Genomic DNA, 21583 nt, shown 5'->3' with positions numbered 1-21583 from the left:
ATCTTTATCCAATCCATCATTGATGGGCATCTAGGTTGATTCCATGTCTTTGCTATTGTGAATAGTGCTGTGATGAACGTACAAGTGCACGTGTCTTTTTGGAAAAACAATATATTTTCCTTTGGGTATATACCCAGTAATGGCATTGCTGAGTTGAATGGTAGTTCTAAGTTTTTGAGAAATCTCCAAGCTGCTTTCCACAGTGGCTGAACTGATTTACATTCCCACCAACAATGTATAAGCGTTCCCTTTTCTCTGCATCCTCACCAGCATGTGTTTTTGTTGTTGTTGTTGTCGTTTCAAGTAACATTTATTGAGAACTCTTGGTGTCAAATGCTTTGTCTGCATTAACTCATTTAATTCTCATAAAAAACCCTATGAAGCCCCACTTCCCATTCAAGGAGACTAAGGCAGAGAGATCAAATAACTTGCATAAGGCCACACGAATAGTAAGTGGCAGATGCAAGAGCTAAACCCAGTAGTCTGAGTCTGAAGCTCACAAGTTCAACTTCTCTACAAACTGTCACCACTCTTCACTCACTACCTGACCTTGATGGAGTCAGTGAACCTTTCTGCAAAGTGGAAACAATTTTCAGAGTTGTCCTGAGCATTAGCAATCCTATGTCAAGTGCCTGGAGGGAACACAGTGGGCATCTCAACAAATGGTGGCTGCTCACCTCTTGAAAGTGAGTTATGGGTTTAAGCAAGTTGAATCTGAGGTGAGGGCAGAACTTCCAGATGAAGTCAGAATTGCAAGGGCCATAAAGCCCAGGGTTTAAGCGCTGAAGCCATGGAGTTGGCCTGCCTGGGCTCCAATCCCTACTCTGCCGCTTCACTGCTGAATGACCTGACAAGTCAGTTTACCTGTCTGAGCCTGTTTGCTCATTTGTAAAATGGGGCTAAAAATACTACCTCCCTAGGTTTGTTTTGAGTATAGGGTAATGTGTGGGCAGTGCTTAGGAACAGAGTTTGGGCATTGTCAGTGCTGAATTCATGTTGGTTTTTATAATGGTGTGTATAATGGATGTAATGATAAATTTATGGTGATGTAATATTACCATAAGATAATATTCCCCTGTATTAAGATTCTTGAGGTCAGGCGCAGTGGCTCACACCTATAATCCTAGCACTTTGGGAGGCTGAGGTGGGTGAATCACCTGAGGTCAGGAGTTCGAGACCAGCCTGGCCAAAAAGGTGAAACCTCGTTTCTACTAAAAATACAAAAATTAGCTGGGCGTGGTGGTGCGCACCTGTAAGCCCAGCTACTTGGGAGGCTGAGGCAGAATCGCCTGAATACGGAAGGCAGAAGTTGCAGTGAGCCAAGATCGTGCCATTGCACTTCAGCCTGGGTGAAAGAGCGAGACTCCAACTCAAAAAAAAAAAAAAAAAGATTCTTGAATGTGTTAGCCATAAGGGGAAATCAAATCACAACAAAACCCTTTCTTCCCAGTGACTGCACAATCATTTTCTTCATTCCCAGCATACCATCATTGTTGTATATCCACCAGTGTGCCAGGGTCTGTGGATAAACCCTAAAAATCCAGAGAAGGGGAGACAGGCCCCAGATTCCCACCCCAAGACGCATCATGTGAGCAGCTGGAGGATGTTGCAGTTCAGCAAAATCCAAGGGTTGGCCACAGGATCTGCTAGGCAAAGCTGCTCTGGATGAGAAACTGGGAAGAATGTTCCCATTGGGTTGGGGGTTGTTAAGCCATCAGGAAAAGGTTTAGAATCTGTATTTTAAGAGAGCATGCTATGTGATTCCTTCCTCCAGCCCTGCCTTCATCCGTCTTTCACCTGTTCAGACCCTTGCCGTAGAGAATGGTCTCTTAAGAGTTTTTTACTCAGGAGGAACAATGAGCTTGGCTTCAAGGAGTCCACTGTTTCGTGAAGGACATTAACTCAGCTACTTGGGGGAACTGCAAACTCCAGGCTTCCAAGGATGACATTTCCCTGGAAGAAAGTGGCCAGCAGCGTCCCCTTTGTGAAAGAGAGGAAGCCTGGGCTCCAGGGAAGGGGGCAACAGTCCAATAAGCCATAGCAAGGAATGGAGCGAACTGCACATACAAGATGAGGAGGGGCCTCGAACAACAGGGAAGCCCCGTGGAGCACGCAGGGGAGCCTGGACGCGGGGAATCGCCTCCGTTTCTCACCTTGACAGCAGGGAGGGCTTCCCGGAGCTGACAGTGAGGCAGACATCCCGGATCCCAGTTATCACAAGTGCAGCCACGCAACTTTTGGGTTCCCTTCCCGCCACGAAATGGAAATGATTTCCCGAGGGCCAGAAAGATCATTTGCATCGGGCCTCAGGTCTGGGGCTGGGAAAGCAGGTCCCGGCCGGAAAGGAAGGCGGGAGGCCGCCGCCCCAGAGGCCGGACCCTTGCGTTCCGGCCGCGTCCCCTCCCGGCTGGGGATGCGCTTCGGGCGCGGGGCTCCCTCGCGAGGCTGGACTAGGTGGAGCCCGACAGCCCCTCCCGGGAGCTGGCTGCCGGGGAGGCGCCGGGGCTGCGGGGCCGCGGGGCGGGCCAGGCCTGGAGCTCCCCGCTGGAGGCGGCCGCAGCGCACCGGGCGTGGGCGGGGCCGGCAGCGCAGGGGTGACTGTCGGTCCCGCCCCGACGGCGCTGACTCAGTTTCACCAGAAACCGGGGGGAGAAGGCGGCTGAGCCCCAGCTCTCCGAGCACCGGGGCGGAAGCCGCGGCCCGAGCCGCGCAGGAAGCCGGGACCGGAACCTCGGCGGACCCGGCCCCACCCAACTCACCTGCGCAGGTAACCGGGGCCCCCGCACGCGATGCCGAGGCGCAGGCAGAGCGGGCTGGAGCATGTCCGGCCCTTTGTTCTGCTCTCGTGCGTGTGTCCGGGTACGTGAGCTCCCTAGCGGTCCGCCTGTCCGTCTGTCTGGCTGCCGGGTCCCTGGAGGGCGCGTGGGAGGGCCGGGTGCGTGCGCCCTCTTCGCTCCCGGAGTGCTCCGGTCCCTCCTCCCCGCCACTTCCTCCTGGCTGGTCCGCCTCCTCCAAAGTCTCCCGGGCTGATCAGGTGTGTCTCCTCTGTCCCCTCCCTTCTCTCAGGTCACCAGCACCCTCGGAACCCAGAGGCCCGCGCTCTGAAGGTGACCCCCCTGGGGAGGAAGGCGATGGCCCCTGCGAGGACGATGGCCGGCGCCTGCCTCGCCCCGGCCCGCATCCCTGCCGTCGCCTTGTGGCTTCTGTGCGCGCTCGGCCTCCAGGGCACCCAGGCCGGGCCACCGCCCGCGCCCCCTGGGCTGCCCGCGGGAGCCGACTGCCTGAACCGCTTTACCGCCGGGGTGCCTGCCTTCGTGCTGGACACCAACGCCTCGGTCAGCAACGGAGCCACCTTCCTGGAGTCCCCCACCGTGCGCCGGGGCTGGGACTGCGTGCGCGCCTGCTGCACCACCCAGAACTGCAACTTGGCGCTAGTGGAGCTGCAGCCCGACCGCGGGGAGGACGCCATCGCCGCCTGCTTCCTCATCAACTGCCTCTACGAGCAGAACTTCGTGTGCAAGTTCGCGCCCAGGGAGGGCTTCATCAACTACCTCACCAGGGAAGTGTACCGCTCCTACCGCCAGCTGCGGACCCAGGGCTTTGGAGGTGAGGAGGGTGCCAAGATGGATGGGATTGGAGAGACTCAAAAAAGGGACTGGTTATGGGGTCCTAGGGGAGGCGAACATCAGAGAGGAGTTAAGGAGAGTTCACTTCTTTTTTCTTTTTCTTTCCTTTTTTTTTTTTTTTTTTTTTTTTTTTTGCGATGGAGTCTCGCTGTTGTCGCCCAGGCAGGAGTGCAATGGCGCAATCTCTGGTTGCTCACTGCAACCTCCGTCTTCCATGTTCAAGTGATTCTCCCGTCTCAGCCTCCCGAGTAGCTGGAACTACAGGCACCCGCTACCAGACCCGGCTAATTTTTTTTTTTTTTTTTTTTTGGTACAGACGGGGTTTCACCATGTTGGCCAGGCTGGTCTTGAACTCCTGAACTCAGGTGATCCACCCGCCTTGGCCTCCCAAAGTGCTGGGATTATTTCTACCCGAAGCCCTCCTTAGAAGTAGGCAGTACAGCCGAATCAACCCTGGCGATCAATGGGGTGACAGATGTCGCAGCCAGATCGCCCTCACTTCGGTAGTAGGCAGTACAAACAGTAAACAAATGAAAGGGAACATGAGTAGGGAGGGCAGGGCCCAGGCTCTGGCTCCTGAACTCAGGATGTTCAGAGGTGATGGACTGGTGCTCACAGGGAGGCCTTTGGCTCTGGGCCGTGTGTACTGGAGGGAAGAGGAAGTCCTCAGGACTCCTGACCTCTGGCACTGATAGGCTGATTGAAGGAGTGAGCTGTCTGGATGGTCTGGTGACTAGAAAGGCACCTTGGCCAAGCACTGGTCTGGGCACACCGATGCCCTGTCAGGTGAGCCTGGCCATAGTCTCCTCCACTGGCTGGACTTGAGACTGCTTAGCATCTCTCTACTCCCTAGGAATGGATTGGCCTTTTGGTGGTCCAGGAAGACTGCCAGATCCGAGACTAGAAAACAAGCCCAGTCTGCGGTTGATCCAAAGGGAGAGGAGTGATGTTGTAGGCACAGAAGCCTAGAGGCTCTGGGGTGGGGGATGAGGAGGGTTGTGGGGTGAGTCAGCCTGTTGGTATGTATACCTAGTAGGGAAGGGATGTCAGCTGTCCAGGCAGGTGTGTGTGCATGCGCATGAGCCAGACAGGGCTCTCCCTGCTTAGAATCTGGTAGCCAAACCTTGTTTACTTCCATGGATAAGGGCAAAGTGGAGGCCAGGGCTCCTCCTCTTTCTTCCCCGGGCTGAACTGTCTGCTGGGATCAGGGCCAGTCCAGAGCCTTGGTTCCCCCATTCTCTACCTGCTGTTCTGGCCAGGTGGGGCTCCAGGGCAGGGGTGGGTCACCTCTCATAACCTCTGTGAGCACTTTACAGCTTACTGATTGCTGTGCCACACATACTCTCACTCAGGCCTCGTCGCAACAACTTCCAAAAAGAGTGCCACTAGCAGTCATCCCATTTTTTAGATTAGGAAACTGAGACTCCCATGTTAAAGAATTTGCCCAGGGTAACACTGCCCATAAATGGTAGGCCTGGGATTCACCCCAGGGGAGACCTCCAAAAGTCCTGTGCTGTTTTTCACACAAGACCATCTCTCTGGTAAAAACCTAGCATTCTGACCCAACATAGCCCAGTGGATAACACAACCGGGGATTAGGGAGTTCAGGGGCCAGAACTGGGCTGGGGCCACATCTGGGGGTGGTCTCCATTCTGGAAAGTGGAGAAAGGGCTTTCCTCCGCAGACTTTTCCTGGGCTAGTCTCTCTGCCAGGCTGAGGGTCCTCTTTTCTCCCTATCCTTCCATTAGCTCTCCTGGGTCTCTGAGGAGAGGTGAGATGGGGGTTCCTGTGGATGGGAGGGGGACATATCTGAGGGCCAGTCTGGGCCACCAAGTCCCACTGGACCAGGGCTGCAGCCTGTTCCACAAGGAAGTAGCAGAAAGTGTAGGTGGTGATGCCTCTTACTGACCTGAGTTGCCCATGCCCTTCCTGCTCCACAGAGGCCCCATGGGAGTCCCTCTCCAGGGCCAGAGTGTGAAATTCTGGAGTCTGGTCAGGGAGCTGAGCTGGACTATGGCCCCATGGTCTTGAGACCAGCCATCCTCATCTGGAAACCCCCAGGACCTGCCTGTTTGCCACAAGAGAGGGTGGAGTGGGGATTTCCTGGGACTTTGAGGGAGGCAGGTAGGGCTTGGACTTAGTATGAGCTCCAGGCCATTCTAGGCCATTCTTAGAGTGTTGCAGTGCTTTGGGAAGTGGGAAAAGCTGTATGTGTGTCAAGGGGTTTATTCTCAGCTGGGTCCAGTTAGAGCGGTTGGAGGTGGGTAATGACAGGGTAGAGCCATTAAGGGCTAGGGTGGATGAGGCGGGTTGGGTGGGTCACGGGCACTGAGAGCTTCCAAACCTTTGATTCTCCTATTGCATAGATAAATGCTCCCCAGAATGGGTTTGTTTGTTCCTCTTTCTGCCTGTGGCCAGGCCAGGCCAGTACAGATTCCTGCAGCTGGAGGCTGAGCAGCTTGCACTTCCTCCTCTCCCCTTCTCTTCCCCCACCTCTCCTCTTCCCCACCTCTCCTCCTCCCCAGTCCTATGAAGGAGCGGCTTAGGAGGCGGAGTCTGCACTTCCCTGAGGTCCTGAGACCTGGTAACTAACTGGGGGAGGGGCTGGTTTTATTGCCACTCTAGCCCTTTGCTCTCTTGGGGGTGGGAAGAAGGGAGTGGTAAGGCAAGGTACCTGCTCCTTGGTCCCGGGGGCTGGGGCTTGGAGAGGACTGAGTTGTGTAGGGGTGGGATTCAGCCCCTGATACAGCTCAAAGTCTGATGCGTCACTCTGCATGCTACTTCCACTCTGGGGGCCTGGTGGGGCAAGCCTGTCTGTCTGCTAGGCAGACAGCTACGTAGTCTGTCTTCTTTCTACAAAATACAAGGAGGGAGGACTGGGCTCTTCCCAGCTCACTACTCCCTTGGCAGGTGTTCTCAGGGTGCTCTCCTGCTTGTCAGCCAAGCCCCTGGGCTGGGAGGTTGCCTCCAGACAGCCACTTTTCGTTCCTGCTCATCCCTGTCTTATTTTCCCTAATCCCTGGAACCCAGTTCTCTTTTTACTATTTTTGCAGGCCTCTGAAACATTCAACATGTTTCTTCCTGAAATCTCTCCCTTCCCATCCCTTTTGCTGTCATTGTGCATCCTGGTCTTCTCAGCCCCAGAACCATTGAGTGAGTCCCCCATTGGCTCTGCTTTCTCTACTTCATCAAAGAGGAATCCCTGTGACTCAGCCTCCTACCAGCTGTTCTTATCTCTTTACCTTCTCTTCTTTCTTTGCATTCACTCTAACACTTGAAAAAACTCTCTAGAGAGCCTCTGTGGAGGGTAGTTGGGCAATATCTATAGAACCTAAATGCACACAGCCCTGGACACAATTCCACTTGTAGGAATTCATCTTGCAGCTGTACCTATACACGGATAAAACAACTTACCAGCCAGTTAGTCCGCGTAGTATTGTTTATAATAATGAAGAATTGGAAACAATTGCATTGTCTGTCAACACATCCTATAATGGAATACTCTGATGTTGTTTTCATAATAATAATAAACCCTAAGGCAGCATGGTTTAGTTCTTAGGAGAGAAAGAAAGAAAATCTAAATCCGGAAACAGGTAGGGACTGGTTAAATAAATTATAAATTGTGGTGCATTTATACAATGAATATGATACAACAACAACAACAAAAGGAAACTCTTTATGTGTTGCTATGGAACTATTTCCAATATATATAAAGGGCAAAACAAGATGAAGAACTCACATGCTTGTGAATTCAAATACTGTCTCTTGATATTCTGTCTCTCTCTCTCTCACATACATACCTTTGGGGTAATAAACCTGATGGAGAAGGTTCCTTCTTAAGGAGAAGAGGTGGCTTAATTTTCACTAGCCTTTTGTACCTTTTGGTTTTTGTTTTTCTGTTTTTTTTTTTTGAAATGGGGTCGGGCTGTTCACGGTGGCTCACACCTGTAATCCCAGCACTTTGGGAGGCCGAGGTGGGCGGATCACGAGGTCAGGAGATTGAGACCATCCTGGCTAACATGGTGAAACCCCGTCTCTACTAAAAATACAAAAAATTAGCCGGGCGTGGTGGCAGGCGCCTATAGTCCCAGCTACTCGGGAGGCTGAGGCAAGAGAATGGCGTGAACCCGGGAGGCGGAGCTTGCAGTGAACTGAGATCGAGCCACGGCACTCCAGTCTGGGCAACAGAGCGAGACTCCGTCTCAAAAAAAGAGAAATGGGGTCTCACTCTGTTCCCCAGGCTGGAGTTAAGTGGTGTAACCACAGCTCACTGCAGCCTCAACCTCACAGGCTCAAGTGATCCTCCCAACCTCATCTTCCTGAATAGCTAAGTAGCCATCACACCATCACACCTAGCTAATTTTTTATTTTGTAAATATGAGCTCTCACTATGTTGCCCAGGCTAGTCTCAAGCTCCTTGGCTCAAGCCATCCTTCTGCCTCAGCTTCCCAAAGTGTTGGGATTACAGGTATGAGCCACCACACCCAGCCACTGTTTGAATTTTATGTCATATATGTATTACCTAAACTAGAAAAGCAAAATTTAAAAACCCAACATTATAAAAGCAATTAAAATCACAACCTCTGAGGGGGTGGATAACCTATAGAATTACGTTTTGGAGACAGCATTTGCTGTGGAGTCTGACAGACCTTGGCTCAAATCCCAGCTGGGCCTTTAGAAACTGAATGACTCTGAGCAAGCCATTTAATCTTTCTGGTGTCAACTTTCTCATCTGAAAAGAGGGTGAGAATGTAGGTGTGGCAGGCTGGTTATGAAGGTACATGATGGACTCCAGGGGTCAATAAACTTTTTCTGTAAAGCTCTACATAGAAATTATTAGGCTTTGTGGGCCATAGGGTCCCACTTGCGACTACTCAGCTCTGCTGTTGTTACATGAAAGCAGCCATACTCAACATGTAAATGTGTGGGCAAGGCTGTGTTCCAATCAGTGGACACAAATTTGAATTTCATGTGCTTTTCACATGTCATTACAAAGGATTCTCCTTTTGTTTTTTTCTTTTTCTTTTCTTTCTTTCTTTCTCTTTTTTTTTTTGAAATGGAGTTTCGCTCTTGTTGTCCAGGCTGGAGTGCAATGGCGCGATCTCCAGCTCACTGCAACCTCCGCCTCCTGGGTTCAAGCAATTCTCCTGCCTCAGCCTCCCGACTAGCTGGGATTACAGGCATGTGCCACCACACCCGGCTAATTTTGTATTTTTAGTAGAGATGGAGTTTCTCCATGTTGGTCAGGGTGGTCTTGAACTCCCAACCTCAAGTGATCCATCTGCCCCACTTCCCAAAGTGCTGGGATTACAGGCGTGAGCCACTGCAGCCAGCTCTTGTTTTTTCATCCATTCCAAAATATAAGAGATGGTGGGCTGGATTTGGCCTGCAGGCTTAGTGCCAACCCCGGATATAGCTGATGCAGGTAGAGTACCTAGCATGCTGCCCAGCATACACTCAGCCAGTGCCTCTATTTCCAACCCTTGCCTGTCTCTCATTGTCTGCTGGTTCCGGGTGGCCTGCCTTCTCCCAAATTTAACTTCTCTATGACTTAACCTATATGTTCCCTCTAAATCCGGTTTGCCTTCTGCCTGTACCCTGGCTTTTCCTTCCCAGTTCCCAGAGACTGGCAGGGGAGAAGCCAGAAGCATCAGCCCAGCGTTGTTTCTCACATCCTTATTTCCATTCCCTTGGCTGCTCTGGCATTTGGGCCACTCCTGTTGCATCTGCCCTGGACCACTGCACTGGTATACTTGCCAGCCTCCTCGCTCCACAGAATACTTCCAAACAGATGGGAAAACAGCTGCTGCTCAGAGCTCCGGAGTGCCCCTGCTGCCCAAGCCCTTGGCCCCTCCCTTTGAACTCCTGGACCTCTGTCATGTTATCTAGGAGGTCAATGTCTGGTGCAGCTGTGGCCTCCAGGACTCTGCACCACTGCTCACGGCCAGTGTCTGTCCCCTTTCTGTACTACCAGTTGTTTAATATTTGAATGTTACTCCTGCTGTGTCCGAACACCCTGGCCTGGCTTCCAGGGTGCTTTAAGGTCAACTCAAGCCCAGCGAACTGGCCTTGCAAATTCCTAACTCCTTGCTTTGGTTTCTCATGTGTTCTGCCATTTTCTTTTTTCTTTTCTTTTTCTTTTTTTTTTAAATGGAGTCTTGCTCTGTCGCCAGGCTGGAGTGCGGTGGCGCGATCTTAGCTCACTGCACCCTCTGCCTCCCAGGTTCAAGCGATTCTCCTGCCTCAGCCTCCCGAGTAGCTGGGATTACAGGCATGTGCCACCATGCCCAGCTAATTTTTTGTATTTTAGTAGAGAGGGGGTTTCACTGTGTTAGCCAGGATGGTCTCAATCTCCTGATGTTGTGTCTGCCTGCCTTGGCCGCCCAAAGTGCTGGGATTACAGGCGTGAACCACCGCGCCCAGCTCTGTTCTGCCATTTTCAACAACACCCTACATTCTCCCAACAACCAAACAAGAACAAAAACAAAAAAATAAAAAATCCTTTCTCCCTTCTCCAGAAAGCCTTGCCTTATCCCCCTAGCCTGCCGTGGCCTCCTTTCTCTGAATGTCCACTGCCTTGTTTTGTCCACATGTTGCTTCATGTCGTGGGGTCTTATCTGCCCAACTGGACTAATCCCGTGAAGGGCAATGTATTAATTTCTTAGAGCTGCTGTAACAAATGACTATGAACTGGTTGGCTTAAAACAAATTTGGCCAGGTGTGGTGGCTCATGCCTGTAATCCCAGCACTTTGGGAGGTTGAAGCAGAAGGATCACTTGAGGTCAGGAGTTCAAGATCAGCCAGGCCCATGTGGTGAAACCCCATCTCTACTAAAAATACAAAAATTAGCCGGGCATGGTGGTGCAGACCTGTAATCCCAGATACTCGGGAGGCTGAGGCAGGAGAATCGCTTGAACCCTGGAGGCGGAGGTTTCAATGAGCCAAAATTGTGCCACTGCACTCCAGCCTGGATGAAAGAGTGAGACTCCGTCTCAAAAACAAAACAAAACAGAAAAGTTATTCTTGCACAGTTCTAGAGGCCAGAAGCCCCACATCAAGGTGTCAGCAGGGCTGCGCTCCCTCCAAAGACCCTAGGGGAGAATCCTTCCTTGTCTTTTCCAGCTTCTGGTGGCCCCAGGCATACCTTGGCTGTGGCTGTATCACTCTAGTCTCTGCCTCTGTCTTCGAGTGGCCTTCTCTTCCTTCACTCTATCTTCTCCTCTTCCGTTTCTTATAAGGATACTTTGTCATTGGATTTGGGGCCTAACCAGCTAATCCAGGATGATCGCATCTGGAGATCCTAATTACTTCTGCAAAGACCCTTTTCCCAAATCAGGTCACATTTATGGGTTCCAGGGGTTAGATGTGAACATATCTTTGAGGGGCCACCATTCAGCCCCCTACAGGCAGGGATCTTGCACTGTGCTTGTTACCTTCCCCTATCCCTGGCCCTGAAGTGGGGAAGCCTCAGACACAGGCACTGTCAAGTCAAGGAAGGGCGTGGCTCCCGGGACCCCTTGTAACTAGAGGCTGAGTCTGTCTGAGTTATTTCTATTGTAGAAAACAGAAACAAGCCCATCCCCTCAAGTAAGTGCCTGTGTGTGTGTGTGTGGGTGTGTGTGTGTGTGTGTGTGTGTGTTTACTCAATAAGATCAGATGGCAATTTGTTCGGTAATTTGCTTCAGAAAGAGGGTTTTACAGCTGGGCGTGGTAATTGTACCTTTAGTCCCAGCTACTCATGAGGCTGAGGCAGGAGGATTGCTTGAGTTTGAGGCTGTAGTGGCCATGATGGAGTCTGTGAATAGTCACTGTGCTTCAGCCTACGAAACATAGCAAGACCCCATCTCTAACAAAAAAAGAAAAAAAAAAGGAAAGAAAGTGGGTTACAACATAAAAATATCTTCAGTATACCAAAAACATGCTCTCTCTGAATAGAGATCAAGAAGCTGGTTCTGTTGAGGGCTCCCACCCGCACCCCATGCAGGCTGCGGAGTCCCAGTTTGGTCTAGGTGGGGCCCATACTTTCACCACCCCACTTTGCTCCTGGGAGAAGCCTGGTCCATCTAGTGAGAATTGACCTTATCTCACTTTCTTCCCCCGCCAGGGTCTGGGATCCCCAAGGCCTGGGCAGGCATAGACTTGAAGGTACAACCCCAGGAACCCCTGGTGCTGAAGGATGTGGAAAACACAGATTGGCGCCTACTGCGGGGTGACACGGATGTCAGGGTAGAGGTGAGACACTGGGCTGACTCTCTCGCCCCGCCCTCTGCCTGCCAGCCTTCTGGGAGCCCCTTTCTGGGGCCCTAGGCCAACCAATGGCCCTGGATGGGATGGGGTGGAGAGAGGCTGAAGATGCATTTAATCCAACTCCCCCTGGCCTCCCCAGGGGTGTGGGTGTGTGTCTGGCCGGGCCTGGGGCAGCCCAAGGGGGCATCATCAGGGGGTGCCCAAGCCTGATGGCCACTCCTGTGTGCAGAGGAAAGACCCAAACCAGGTGGAACTGTGGGGACTCAAGGAAGGCACCTACCTGTTCCAGCTGACAGTGACTAGCTCAGACCACCCAGAGGACACGGCCAACGTCACAGTCACTGTGCTGTCCACCAAGCAGACAGAAGGTGAGGGAGGGGTGAGGAGCAGCACCTGGAGCCCCGCTGTGCGGATTGGCCGCACGGTCCCCTCATAAGCTCTCCCCCCTAGACTACTGCCTCGCATCCAACAAGGTGGGCCGCTGCCGGGGCTCTTTCCCACGCTGGTACTATGATCCCACGGAGCAGATCTGCAAGAGTTTCGTTTATGGAGGCTGCTTGGGCAACAAGAACAACTACCTTCGGGAAGAAGAGTGCATTCTAGCCTGTCGGGGTGTGCAAGGTGGGCCTTTGAGAGGCAGCTCTGGGGCTCAGGCGACTTTCCCCCAGGGTGAGTGGTCTCTCTCTTCTGTGGCCAGGGAGGTGGGTGGTTGGAGTTCTCCCTTGCCCACCCACCCCAATCATCTCAACCCCACTGGAGCCTGGTCATACCTCCTCTCACTTCTCTGTTCTCTCTCCCAGGCCCCTCCATGGAAAGGCGCCATCCAGGTGGGCTTTACTCCCCTCCCCATCCCCCATCCCTGCCACATCCCCAGCCCATATCATCCCCATGCCCCTGAGCAGCCTGCCTTTGACTGAGCCATTCCTCCCCTCAGAGTTTGTGGAAGGACCGCAAACATCCCACCCCTTGCAGCCCAGCATCCTCCTATGAGGATCTGCCCAGTTTGTGTGGGGGAGGAGTGGGGTTGGTGGAAAGGGAATGGGGGATGTGCTGTGTCTGGGCAGAGAGGGCCAAGTAGAAGGTGGGCCCTGGGCACTTGTTCTTTGCTTGAGCCTGACCTCCCCTCCACCCGTTCAGTGTGCTCTGGCACCTGTCAGCCCACCCAGTTCCGCTGCAGCAATGGCTGCTGCATTGACAGTTTCCTGGAGTGTGACGACACCCCCAACTGCCCCGACGCCTCCGACGAGTCTGCCTGTGAAAAATGTGAGGCCTGGGGGATAAAGGGGGTTGGGCAGCAGAGAGGGAGGTCCTGACAGCCTTGCCCTGAACCCCTGGGAGACCCTTGTTGGGTCTGAGCCTCTGACCTTTCATCTCTGCAGACACGAGTGGCTTTGACGAGCTCCAGCGCATCCATTTCCGCAGTGACAAAGGTGAGATCCTCCCCAGGTGCCCTGGATCAGGGCAGACGCTGACACTGCCATCCTCACTATTTCCACCCAGCAGTGCCTGAGGGGCCTGCCGGGAGTATGGGCCTGTGGGCACAAAGAGCCAGGGTGGGCTCCCAGTTCTCCACATGGCTCAGCTTCTTCCCTGGCTGGCTCCTGGGCTCTCTTCTGTGGCTCTGTGTTTTCCAGGCATCACTCATTCTCTGAACACCTTCATAATTTCAGCCATGCCCGCCACATATTGCTCAGATCTTATTTACTTAGTTACTTTTTAAATGTAATATATTAAAAAGGAACTTTCACATCACTACCATAAATGGGAAGCCACTATTACTTGCCAAACATTGAAAAACAACACAAATAAATATAATAAAACAGTAAGTTTTAGCTTGCCAGGCGCGGTGGCTCACGCTTATAATCCCAGTGCTTTGAGAGGCCAAGGCTGGCAGATTGCTTGAGCTCAGGAGTTCAAGACCAGCCTGGGCAATATGGCAAAACCCCATCTCTACAAAAAATACAAAAATTAGCCGGATGTGGTTGCGTGTTCTTGTACTCCCAGCTACTCAGGAGGCTGAGGTAGGAGGATCACTTGAACCTGGGAGGTAGAGACTGCAGTCAGTTGAGATGGCACCACTGCACCTCAGCCTGGGCAACAGAGTGAGACCCTGTCTCAAAATAATAATAATAATAATAAGCTCTAGCTTATTATTTGCTGTTGCCTGCCAAGGCTCAGACCCTGAGGCCCATCCTCTTTTTTAAGAAAGGTAAACCAGCCAGGTGCGGTTGCTTACACCTGGAATCCCAGCTACTAGGGAGGCTGAGGTGGGAGGATCGCTTGGCCTAGGAATTTGGGGCCAACCTGGGCAACATAGAGAGACACTGTCTAAAAAAAAGAGGTAAACCACCCAGTGTTGGAAAACTGAGACCGTGACCCAGTCAGAAAAGCTGAAAGAAAATTGAAATAACTGTGAGTCGGTGTAGTTTACTTTTGTGCCTACAATTATTGTCCAGGGTTTATCTTCCCTTTTCTGGCACCACTGCAGCTGGGCCAGGTTTTTGGGGCCTCTCAGGCCCTCCCTGAGCCATGGCGGGTGGGGAGGTGCTGGGCAGCAGCCACGTGGAGCCTAGCAGAAGGTGGCAGGGAGGCCATGGACTCGCCCACCACAGCCTACTTCATACCCCCCAGGGCACTGCGTGGACCTGCCAGACACAGGACTCTGCAAGGAGAGCATCCCGCGCTGGTACTACAACCCCTTCAGTGAACACTGCGCCCGCTTTACCTATGGTGGTTGTTATGGCAACAAGAACAACTTTGAGGAAGAGCAGCAGTGCCTCGAGTCTTGTCGCGGCATCTCCAGTGAGCGGGCCAGTGAGAGGGTGGGCATGTACAGGGGAAGGCTTAGCCAGTGGCCTCCACTCTGTCCCCAGGCCTTTGGGAGTCACCCCTCCATCCACAGAGTGCCTGGAGTAGGAGTGGGAGAGGATGGCAGTGTGAGGTCTGGGGCACTGGGGAGCAGCTGAGTCTCTGAGCCCTTAGTACTGACTGGTCTCTCCCCTCATCATTCTGCAGAGAAGGATGTGTTTGGCCTGAGGCGGGAAAGCCCCATTTCCAGCACAGGTAAGCCCTGATCTGTCCTGTAACTGAGGTTAGCATGTAGGTGTCGACTCACGGATCAACTCCACCTGTTGTGACAGCCTAACCTGTGTTGAGAAGGATGCCAAGGTGGCCTGTAGAGACAGAGTACCGTAATCAAATAGGGATGCCTGCTGCACACGAGGGAGGGAGTACAGTAAAGTGCGTGCCGATGTCTGTCAGCAGCGTCCCAGGCTTCCTCAAGTTAACTGCAAAGAGAGCGACTTGAGCTGAGACCTGAGGCCCACCAGAGTTCCTCTGAGCTCCTGGACAGAGCTGTTCAGCTGCTCGTATGTAGGAGGTCTGAGTCGGGTGCCCATGTCCTTCCACACCTGGCATCCATTTGACTTCGTCTCTTCCATAGAGTGGGGGTGGGTGTCAGAACCAGGCAGGCCTTGGGAGCCCCTTATTCTACCGCTTCTTCCCCCAGGCTCTGTGGAGATGGCTATCGCGGTGTTCCTGGTCATCTGCATTGTGGTGGTGGTAGCCATCCTGAGTTACTGCTTCTTCAAGGACCAGAGAAAGGGCTTCAGCAGACACCACCACCGCCACCACCCACCACCCACCCCTGCCAGCTCCACTGTCTCCACTACTGAGGACACGGAGCACCTGGTCTATAACCACACCACCCGGCCCCTCTGAGCCTGGGTCTCGCCGGCTCTCACCTGGCCCTGCTTCCTGCTTGCCAAGGCGGAGGCCTGGGCTGGGAAAAACTTTGGAACCAGACTCTTGCCTGTTTCCCAGGCCCACTGTGTCTCAGATACCAGGGCTCCAGCCCCTCTTTGAGAAGTCTCAGCTAAGCTCAGATCCTGAGAAAGCTCAAAGGTTTGGAAGGAGCAGAAAACCCTTGGGCCAGAAGTACCAGACTAGATGGACCTGCCTGCATAGGAGTTTGGAGGAAGTTGGAGTTTTGTTTCCTCTGTTCAAAGCTGCCTGTCCCTACCCCATAGTGCTAGGAAGAGGCGTGGGGTGGTGTCAGACCCTGGAGGCCCCAACCCTGTCCTCTAGAGCTCCTCTTCCATGCTGTGCACCCAGGGCTGGGAGGAAGGACTTCCCTGTGTAGTTTGTGCTGTAAAGAGTTGCTTTTTGTTTATTTAATGCTGTGGCATGGGTGACGAGGAGGGGAAGAGGCCTGTTTGGCCTCTCTATCCTCTCTTCCTCTTCCCCCAAGATTGAGCTCCCTGCCCTTGACCAGCCCCACCCTGGCCTAGACCAGCAGACAGAGCCAGGAGAGGCTCAGCTGCATCCCGCAGCCCCCACCCCCAAGGTTCTCTAATATCACAGTCCAGCCCGCCCACTGGGTAATAAAAGTGGTTTGTGGGGTTTCTGGCTCTGTTCTGTGGGCCAGGAGAGGGACAAGGTTGCTGGGGGTTGATGGGACTGTCCTGTTCAGCTGGTTCAGGCTTCGGCCACCCTGTTGAGCAGGTTTTCCCATCGTCTCTCGAAACTGGCCTGGCCCCTGACTTTGGAGAGCAGTGCCAGGTTTGACCACCAGAGGGGAGGAGTGAGAGGGCCACGGGAGCCACGAGTCTGGGGAGGCTGCAGTGCTGCTGCTGTGTAGCATTTCTGCCTGGTGTGAGCCTCTCCACAAGCCTGAGTGGCTGACCTCTCCACAGTTCTGTTCATTTGGAGGTTGGGGTTAGAGGTGCACAGGCACCTTGGCTCCTACCTCCACATGTTGGGGCCCAGGTGACTAGCTGTCTCCCTCCCTACAGAAGCCCTGGCTTCTGTGCTGGAGTGCAGCACCCCCTAACCAGGCTGTGAGCTCCTTCCCAGGAGCCTTTAGTAGAGACACTCCACTCCAACCCACACCCCTGCATTTATTCAAGCTGCCTCTCGGTGCCAAAAAAAAAAAAAATCATACTTTGAGCTCATTCGCTCGTTTATTCAGTGAATTACATTGAGCTCCTCTGTGCCAGACGCTGCCAATCATTAGAAATTTGATACTGCTGAGAGGGGCAGAGGAAGCACTATTTAAATGCTTTACGTATCTCGCATCGCTGGCGCTGCACACACGCCTTGTGATGACAACACAGTCATCCCCATTTTACAGGTGAAGAAACTAATTCACTGAATTGCCTCCCCAAGGCCCTAGAGCTGGGATTGGAGGACTGGATCCCCAGAGTCTAGTCTTACAAAAGAGGTAGCAGGGTTGGTGGGGGTCTGGGGCAGACTTAAAAGCAAATTTTAAGCAAGTACAACTACCATGAATGTACATATATGAAGTTACAAGTGTACAGCTCAATGAATTTCCATAATGACACACACTTCTGAGGCAGGCACCCAGATCAAGAAGCAGAACCTTCTTAGCACGCCGGGACAGGCCTCTGTTTGATGGAAAACACCTGGTTTTGGACTCTTGCTCTTATGGACCACCTCCCCATTTTGCATGCCTCAGCCTAAGCTCAAAACCCTCCCACACAACCGCAGGTGGTGGACACTCCCTGCCTCACACCCCTGTGTCTGCTAACACCACCCTGAGCCCAGAGCACCTCTTATTTCCTTTCCTGTCTTCTTGCCGGGTTGTGAGCTCCCAGAGCCGCAGATGGCATCCAGTTATGTCGGGGTTCCCGGCACCCCGTGCTCCCTGTGTGACCTTGGTAAATTGTAGTTTAGTAAATGTTGAGTAAGTGGCAGGGGGTGGGGCTCATCCCCGTTGTTCCATTTCACAGGGCAGCGTGTTTTCCCTTCTGACCCCCTACTCTGACACTCATCCATCCTTCGAGGCTGAAAACGGACTTGATCCCTACTGGGAACAACCCCCATTATCAGTTGGTTCTCAGACTCTATCCTAGTGTCTAGAACAGTGATCAACACGGAGCAAGTATTTAGTAAGGGTTTGTTGGCCTGAAGTGAACATCCTCTCAGGGAGGGATAGACATCAAGTGAGAGGATGCCAGGCAAAGCGCCACCCCTAGTAACAGCTTCTTGCATGTGCGGAGGGAGTGCCCGAGGAGGTGGGAGCTCTCGGGGGTCACCAGGGGGCGCTGTGACTATGACTGGATGCCGTGTTCTTCGTGCAACGATGTGAGGACTCAGTCTCAGGCAGGTAACAGGAGTGGAGCAATGAATATTAAGACAGCTCCTGCTGTCCTGGCGCTTACACTCTGGCGTGCAGGCCACAGGGATGCAGATACGGTGACAAAACAATCTGGTCCCCAAACTTCTTATCCCTGAGACTGCCCCAGCCATCCTCTGCTCTGTGCCCACCCACATGACTCAGAACTTTGATCCCTACCTCCATGCCCTGAACAGGCAGTTTCCTCACTTCAGAAGTCCCCTCAGCCCTGGAAAGCTCCTACTTTACCCCGTGCTCCAGCTCACGAAGCTTTCTCTGGCTCTCCAGGCAAAGTTCATTGCTGCCCTCTCCACGCACTCCTGCTCTACACAGCTCCGCTGCACGCATAAGCCCAAGCTAGTGTGTGTCTCCCTTTATCTAGACAAGACTCCTCAGGGCGCTGACCAGGTCTTAGTTATCCTAGCATCTCCCAAGCTAGGCCCTGCTTGTGGTACCAGGTATCTGAAAAATGGCTGCTGGAACAAAACAGAGGCCGGTCAAGTGGAGGAGATTAAGGTTAATAAGTGGCTTCGTGGAGAAAGTCTAACATCAGGTGAGTGGCCCTGGGCGGTGGCTCACACCTGTAATTCCAGCACTTTGGGAGGCCGAGGTGGGTGGATCATTTGAGGTCAGGAGTTTCGAGACCAGCCTGGCCAACATGGTGAAACCCCGTCTCTACTAAAAATACAAAAATTAGCCGGGTGTGGTGGCACACACCTATAATCCCAGCTACTTGTGAGGCAGGAGAATCACTTGAACCCGGGAAGTGGAAGTTGTAGTGTACCAAGATGGCACCACTGCACTCCAGCCTGGGTGACAGAGTGAGACTCCATCTTAAAAAAATAAAATAAAATAAAAACTAGGTGAGTAGGGGTCTCCAAGAGATTCTTGCACACGTATGTACATAGCATTATTCACAATAGCTAAAACATGGAATCAACCTGAGTGCCTATCAACAGATGAATGGATAAGCAAAATGGAGTACACACAATATACACGGTGGAATACTATTCAGCCTTAAAAAGGATGTTCTAACATATGCTACAACACAGACGAACCTTGAGGACATCTATATTATGCTAAGTGAAATAAGCCAGTCACAAAAAGACAAGTATGATTCTACCCATCTGAAATGCTTAGAGTAGTCAAAATCATAGAGACAGTAGAATGATGGTTGCTGGGAAAAGGGAAATAGAGAATTATTGCTTAATGGGCACAGAGTTTCAGTTTTGTAAAAGGAAAAGGCTCAGGAGATGGATGGTGGTGGTGGTTGCACAACAATGTGAATGTACTTAGTGCCACTAAACCATATACTTTAAAATGGTTAAGATAGTAAATTTTACATTGTATGTATTTTATCACAATAAAAAAAGATTGGAAAAAAATGAGATGAGCAGATGGGTATGGGTGTTCCATGCATAACAAAATCATACTGAGCAAAAGCTGGGCAGTGGAGATCCTGGGTTTTGTTTGGGATCCACAAGCTGCTCAGTTTGGAAGCAGGGAGGTGGAAGCTGGGAGTTTGGTGGGTGGAGGGGATTTAAGCAGGGGAAAGGAGTGATCTAAACTTTAAAGAGTGGGCCAGGCGCGGTGGCTCATGCCTGTAATCCCAGCACTTTGGGAGGCCAAGGTGGGTGGATCACTAGAGGTTGGGAGTTCGAGACAAGCCTGACCAACATGGAGAAACGCCATCTCTACTAAAAGTACAAAATTATCTGAGCATGGTGGCACATGTCTGTAATCCCAGCTACTCGGGAGGCTGAGGCAAGAGAATCTCTTGAACCCAAGAGGCAGAGTTTGCAGTGAGCTGAAATCACACTACTGAACTCCAACCTGGGCAACAGAGCAAGACTCCATCTCAAAAAAAAAAAAAAAGGAGTGCGCAGATAAGCAGGCTACATCACCAGAGGTCACAGCACAGGGTGAGGGACAGAGGGAGGAAGCAACACCAAGTAAATTAGGCGAGGGAACCTGTGTGAAGCACATAGCAGATCTCTGGTGAAGGCTAGTCAAAGGTTGCACACTGGCAGCCTACAATCATGCTTTGACTCAAACAGTCGTTTAGTTTCTTTAATTTAGTTGCCAACATTTAAAGAGTCAGAAGTCTTCATTGAAAAAAATATCCATATTGCTAGCTTCTTGTGAGAACTCGGGGGACCTAGCAATCCAGGCACGGAGTTCAGGGTCCTCTTTAGCTGGGCAGGCACTAACCCATTCACAGTCCTCCCCCACCCCACCCAGCATTAGGTGCTTGCCTGGGACTCCTAGGCATTCGCCTCTGGAACCCCCAGCATCTTTTTTTTTTTTTTTTTTTTGAGACAGAGTTTCGCTTTTGTTGCTCGGGTTGGAGTGCAATGGCGCAATCTAGGTTACCGCAACCTCAGCCTACCAGGTTCTAGCAGTTCTCCTGCCTTAGCCTCCAGAGTAGCTGGAATTACAGGCATGTGCCACCACGCCCAGATAATTTTTGTATTTTTTAGTAGAGATGGGGTTTATCAATGTTGGTCAGGCTGGTCTCGAACTCCTGATGTCAGGTCATCCGCCTGCCTCGGCCTCCCAAAGTGCTAGGATTACAGGCGTGAGCCACCACACCCAGCCTAGAACCCCCAGCATCTTGCGCCCTACAACCCATCTTGCCTTCCCTATATTGGGTAGTTGTCTCCAAAATTTATTGGTCCCAACAGTTCAGGTAAACACTCACAAAAACTGGGTTGTTTCTCCCAAACCCATCCCTGCCCACTAAAATAAACAGCCCTGAATGAGGAGTGGTTTGCCCTATTGCACAAGACCACTCCCTTCCCCACCCAACCATAGCAGGACTAAAGCCTGGGAAGGTACTTTTAAGCTCCCCCGGGGAGAGATTGTTGTCTATAGCTCCACCTGGAAGCCCTAAACCCGGAAGCCCGGGGGTTTCCTAAGCCTTCCCACAGGCTCTCTGAGGGCTTGCCTCTCCTTCCCCACCTGCAGTGGCTCCCCGGGGTTGTATCAGAGGAGCCCAGAACCAGGGAGACTAAGAAAACAGACTGTGGAAGAAATAAAGACACCGCTTGTAGTGGAGTTTTTTGTTGTGGTTTTTTCAAGGCTACATGTTTAGGAAAAAAAAAAAAAAAACCTAAAAAAGGGTATTAACCCAAATGACCGTAGTATTATCTCTCATTGATAGAATTACAGATGGTTTTTGTGTTTTTTGTCAACTTACATTTTCTAAATTTTTTCTTTTTTTTTTTTTTGAGACGAGTCTCACTCTGTCGCCCAGGCTGGAGTGCAGTGGTGCGATCTCGGCTCACTGCAACCTCCACCTCCCGGGTTCAAGCAATTCTTTGCCTCAGCCTCCTGAGTGGCTGGGATTACAGGCGCCCACCACCATGCCCGGCTAATTTTTTTGTATTTTTAGTAGAGACGGGGTTTCACTATCTTGGCCAGGCTGGTCTTAAACTCCTGACCTTGTGATCCATCCGCCTCGGCTTCCCAAAGTGCTAGGATTACAGGCGTGAGCTACCGCGCCCGGCCCTGCATTTTCTAAATTTTCTTTTTTTTTTTTTTTTTTTTGAGACGAGACGGAGTCTTTCTCTGT

The 21583-nt window shown here is 52.0% G+C and overlaps 2 protein-coding genes across 3 annotated transcripts in view; one reads left to right on the top strand and one right to left on the bottom strand.

Annotated features, from left to right (window-relative positions):
• PPP1R14D (protein phosphatase 1 regulatory inhibitor subunit 14D) overlaps positions 1-2401 on the bottom strand; it is a 39709-nt gene extending 37308 nt beyond the window's left edge. The window contains exon 1 of the mRNA XM_032174124.2: positions 2154-2401. The gene's annotated coding sequence lies outside the window, so the exon portion shown is untranslated. The remainder of the gene's footprint in view (positions 1-2153) is intronic.
• A 653-nt stretch (positions 2402-3054) lies between these two features.
• SPINT1 (serine peptidase inhibitor, Kunitz type 1) lies at positions 3055-16825 on the top strand. Of its 2 annotated transcripts, none has more exons than XM_032174122.2 (10): positions 3055-3606; positions 11731-11858; positions 12103-12241; positions 12324-12494; positions 12674-12700; positions 13011-13136; positions 13253-13303; positions 14505-14675; positions 14889-14936; positions 15382-16825. In XM_032174122.2, the coding sequence occupies exons 1-10, from the start codon at positions 3132-3134 to the stop codon at positions 15591-15593; spliced, it is 1548 nt and encodes a 515-aa protein (XP_032030013.1). In that variant the 5' UTR covers positions 3055-3131; the 3' UTR covers positions 15594-16825. The 2 variants fall into 2 exon arrangements, with proteins under 2 accessions (XP_032030013.1, XP_032030011.1); XM_032174120.2 differs by having other exon boundaries at positions 3067-3606; positions 12324-12542.
• The last annotated feature ends 4758 nt before the right edge of the window (positions 16826-21583 follow it).

Source organism: Hylobates moloch, unplaced genomic scaffold (assembly GCF_009828535.3).
Source record: "Hylobates moloch isolate HMO894 unplaced genomic scaffold, HMol_V3 SCAFFOLD_14, whole genome shotgun sequence".
NCBI lineage: Eukaryota > Metazoa > Chordata > Mammalia > Primates > Hylobatidae > Hylobates > Hylobates moloch.
The sequence above is the reverse complement of the archived record's forward strand: the minus strand, read 5'-3'. Positions and strand labels throughout refer to the sequence as shown.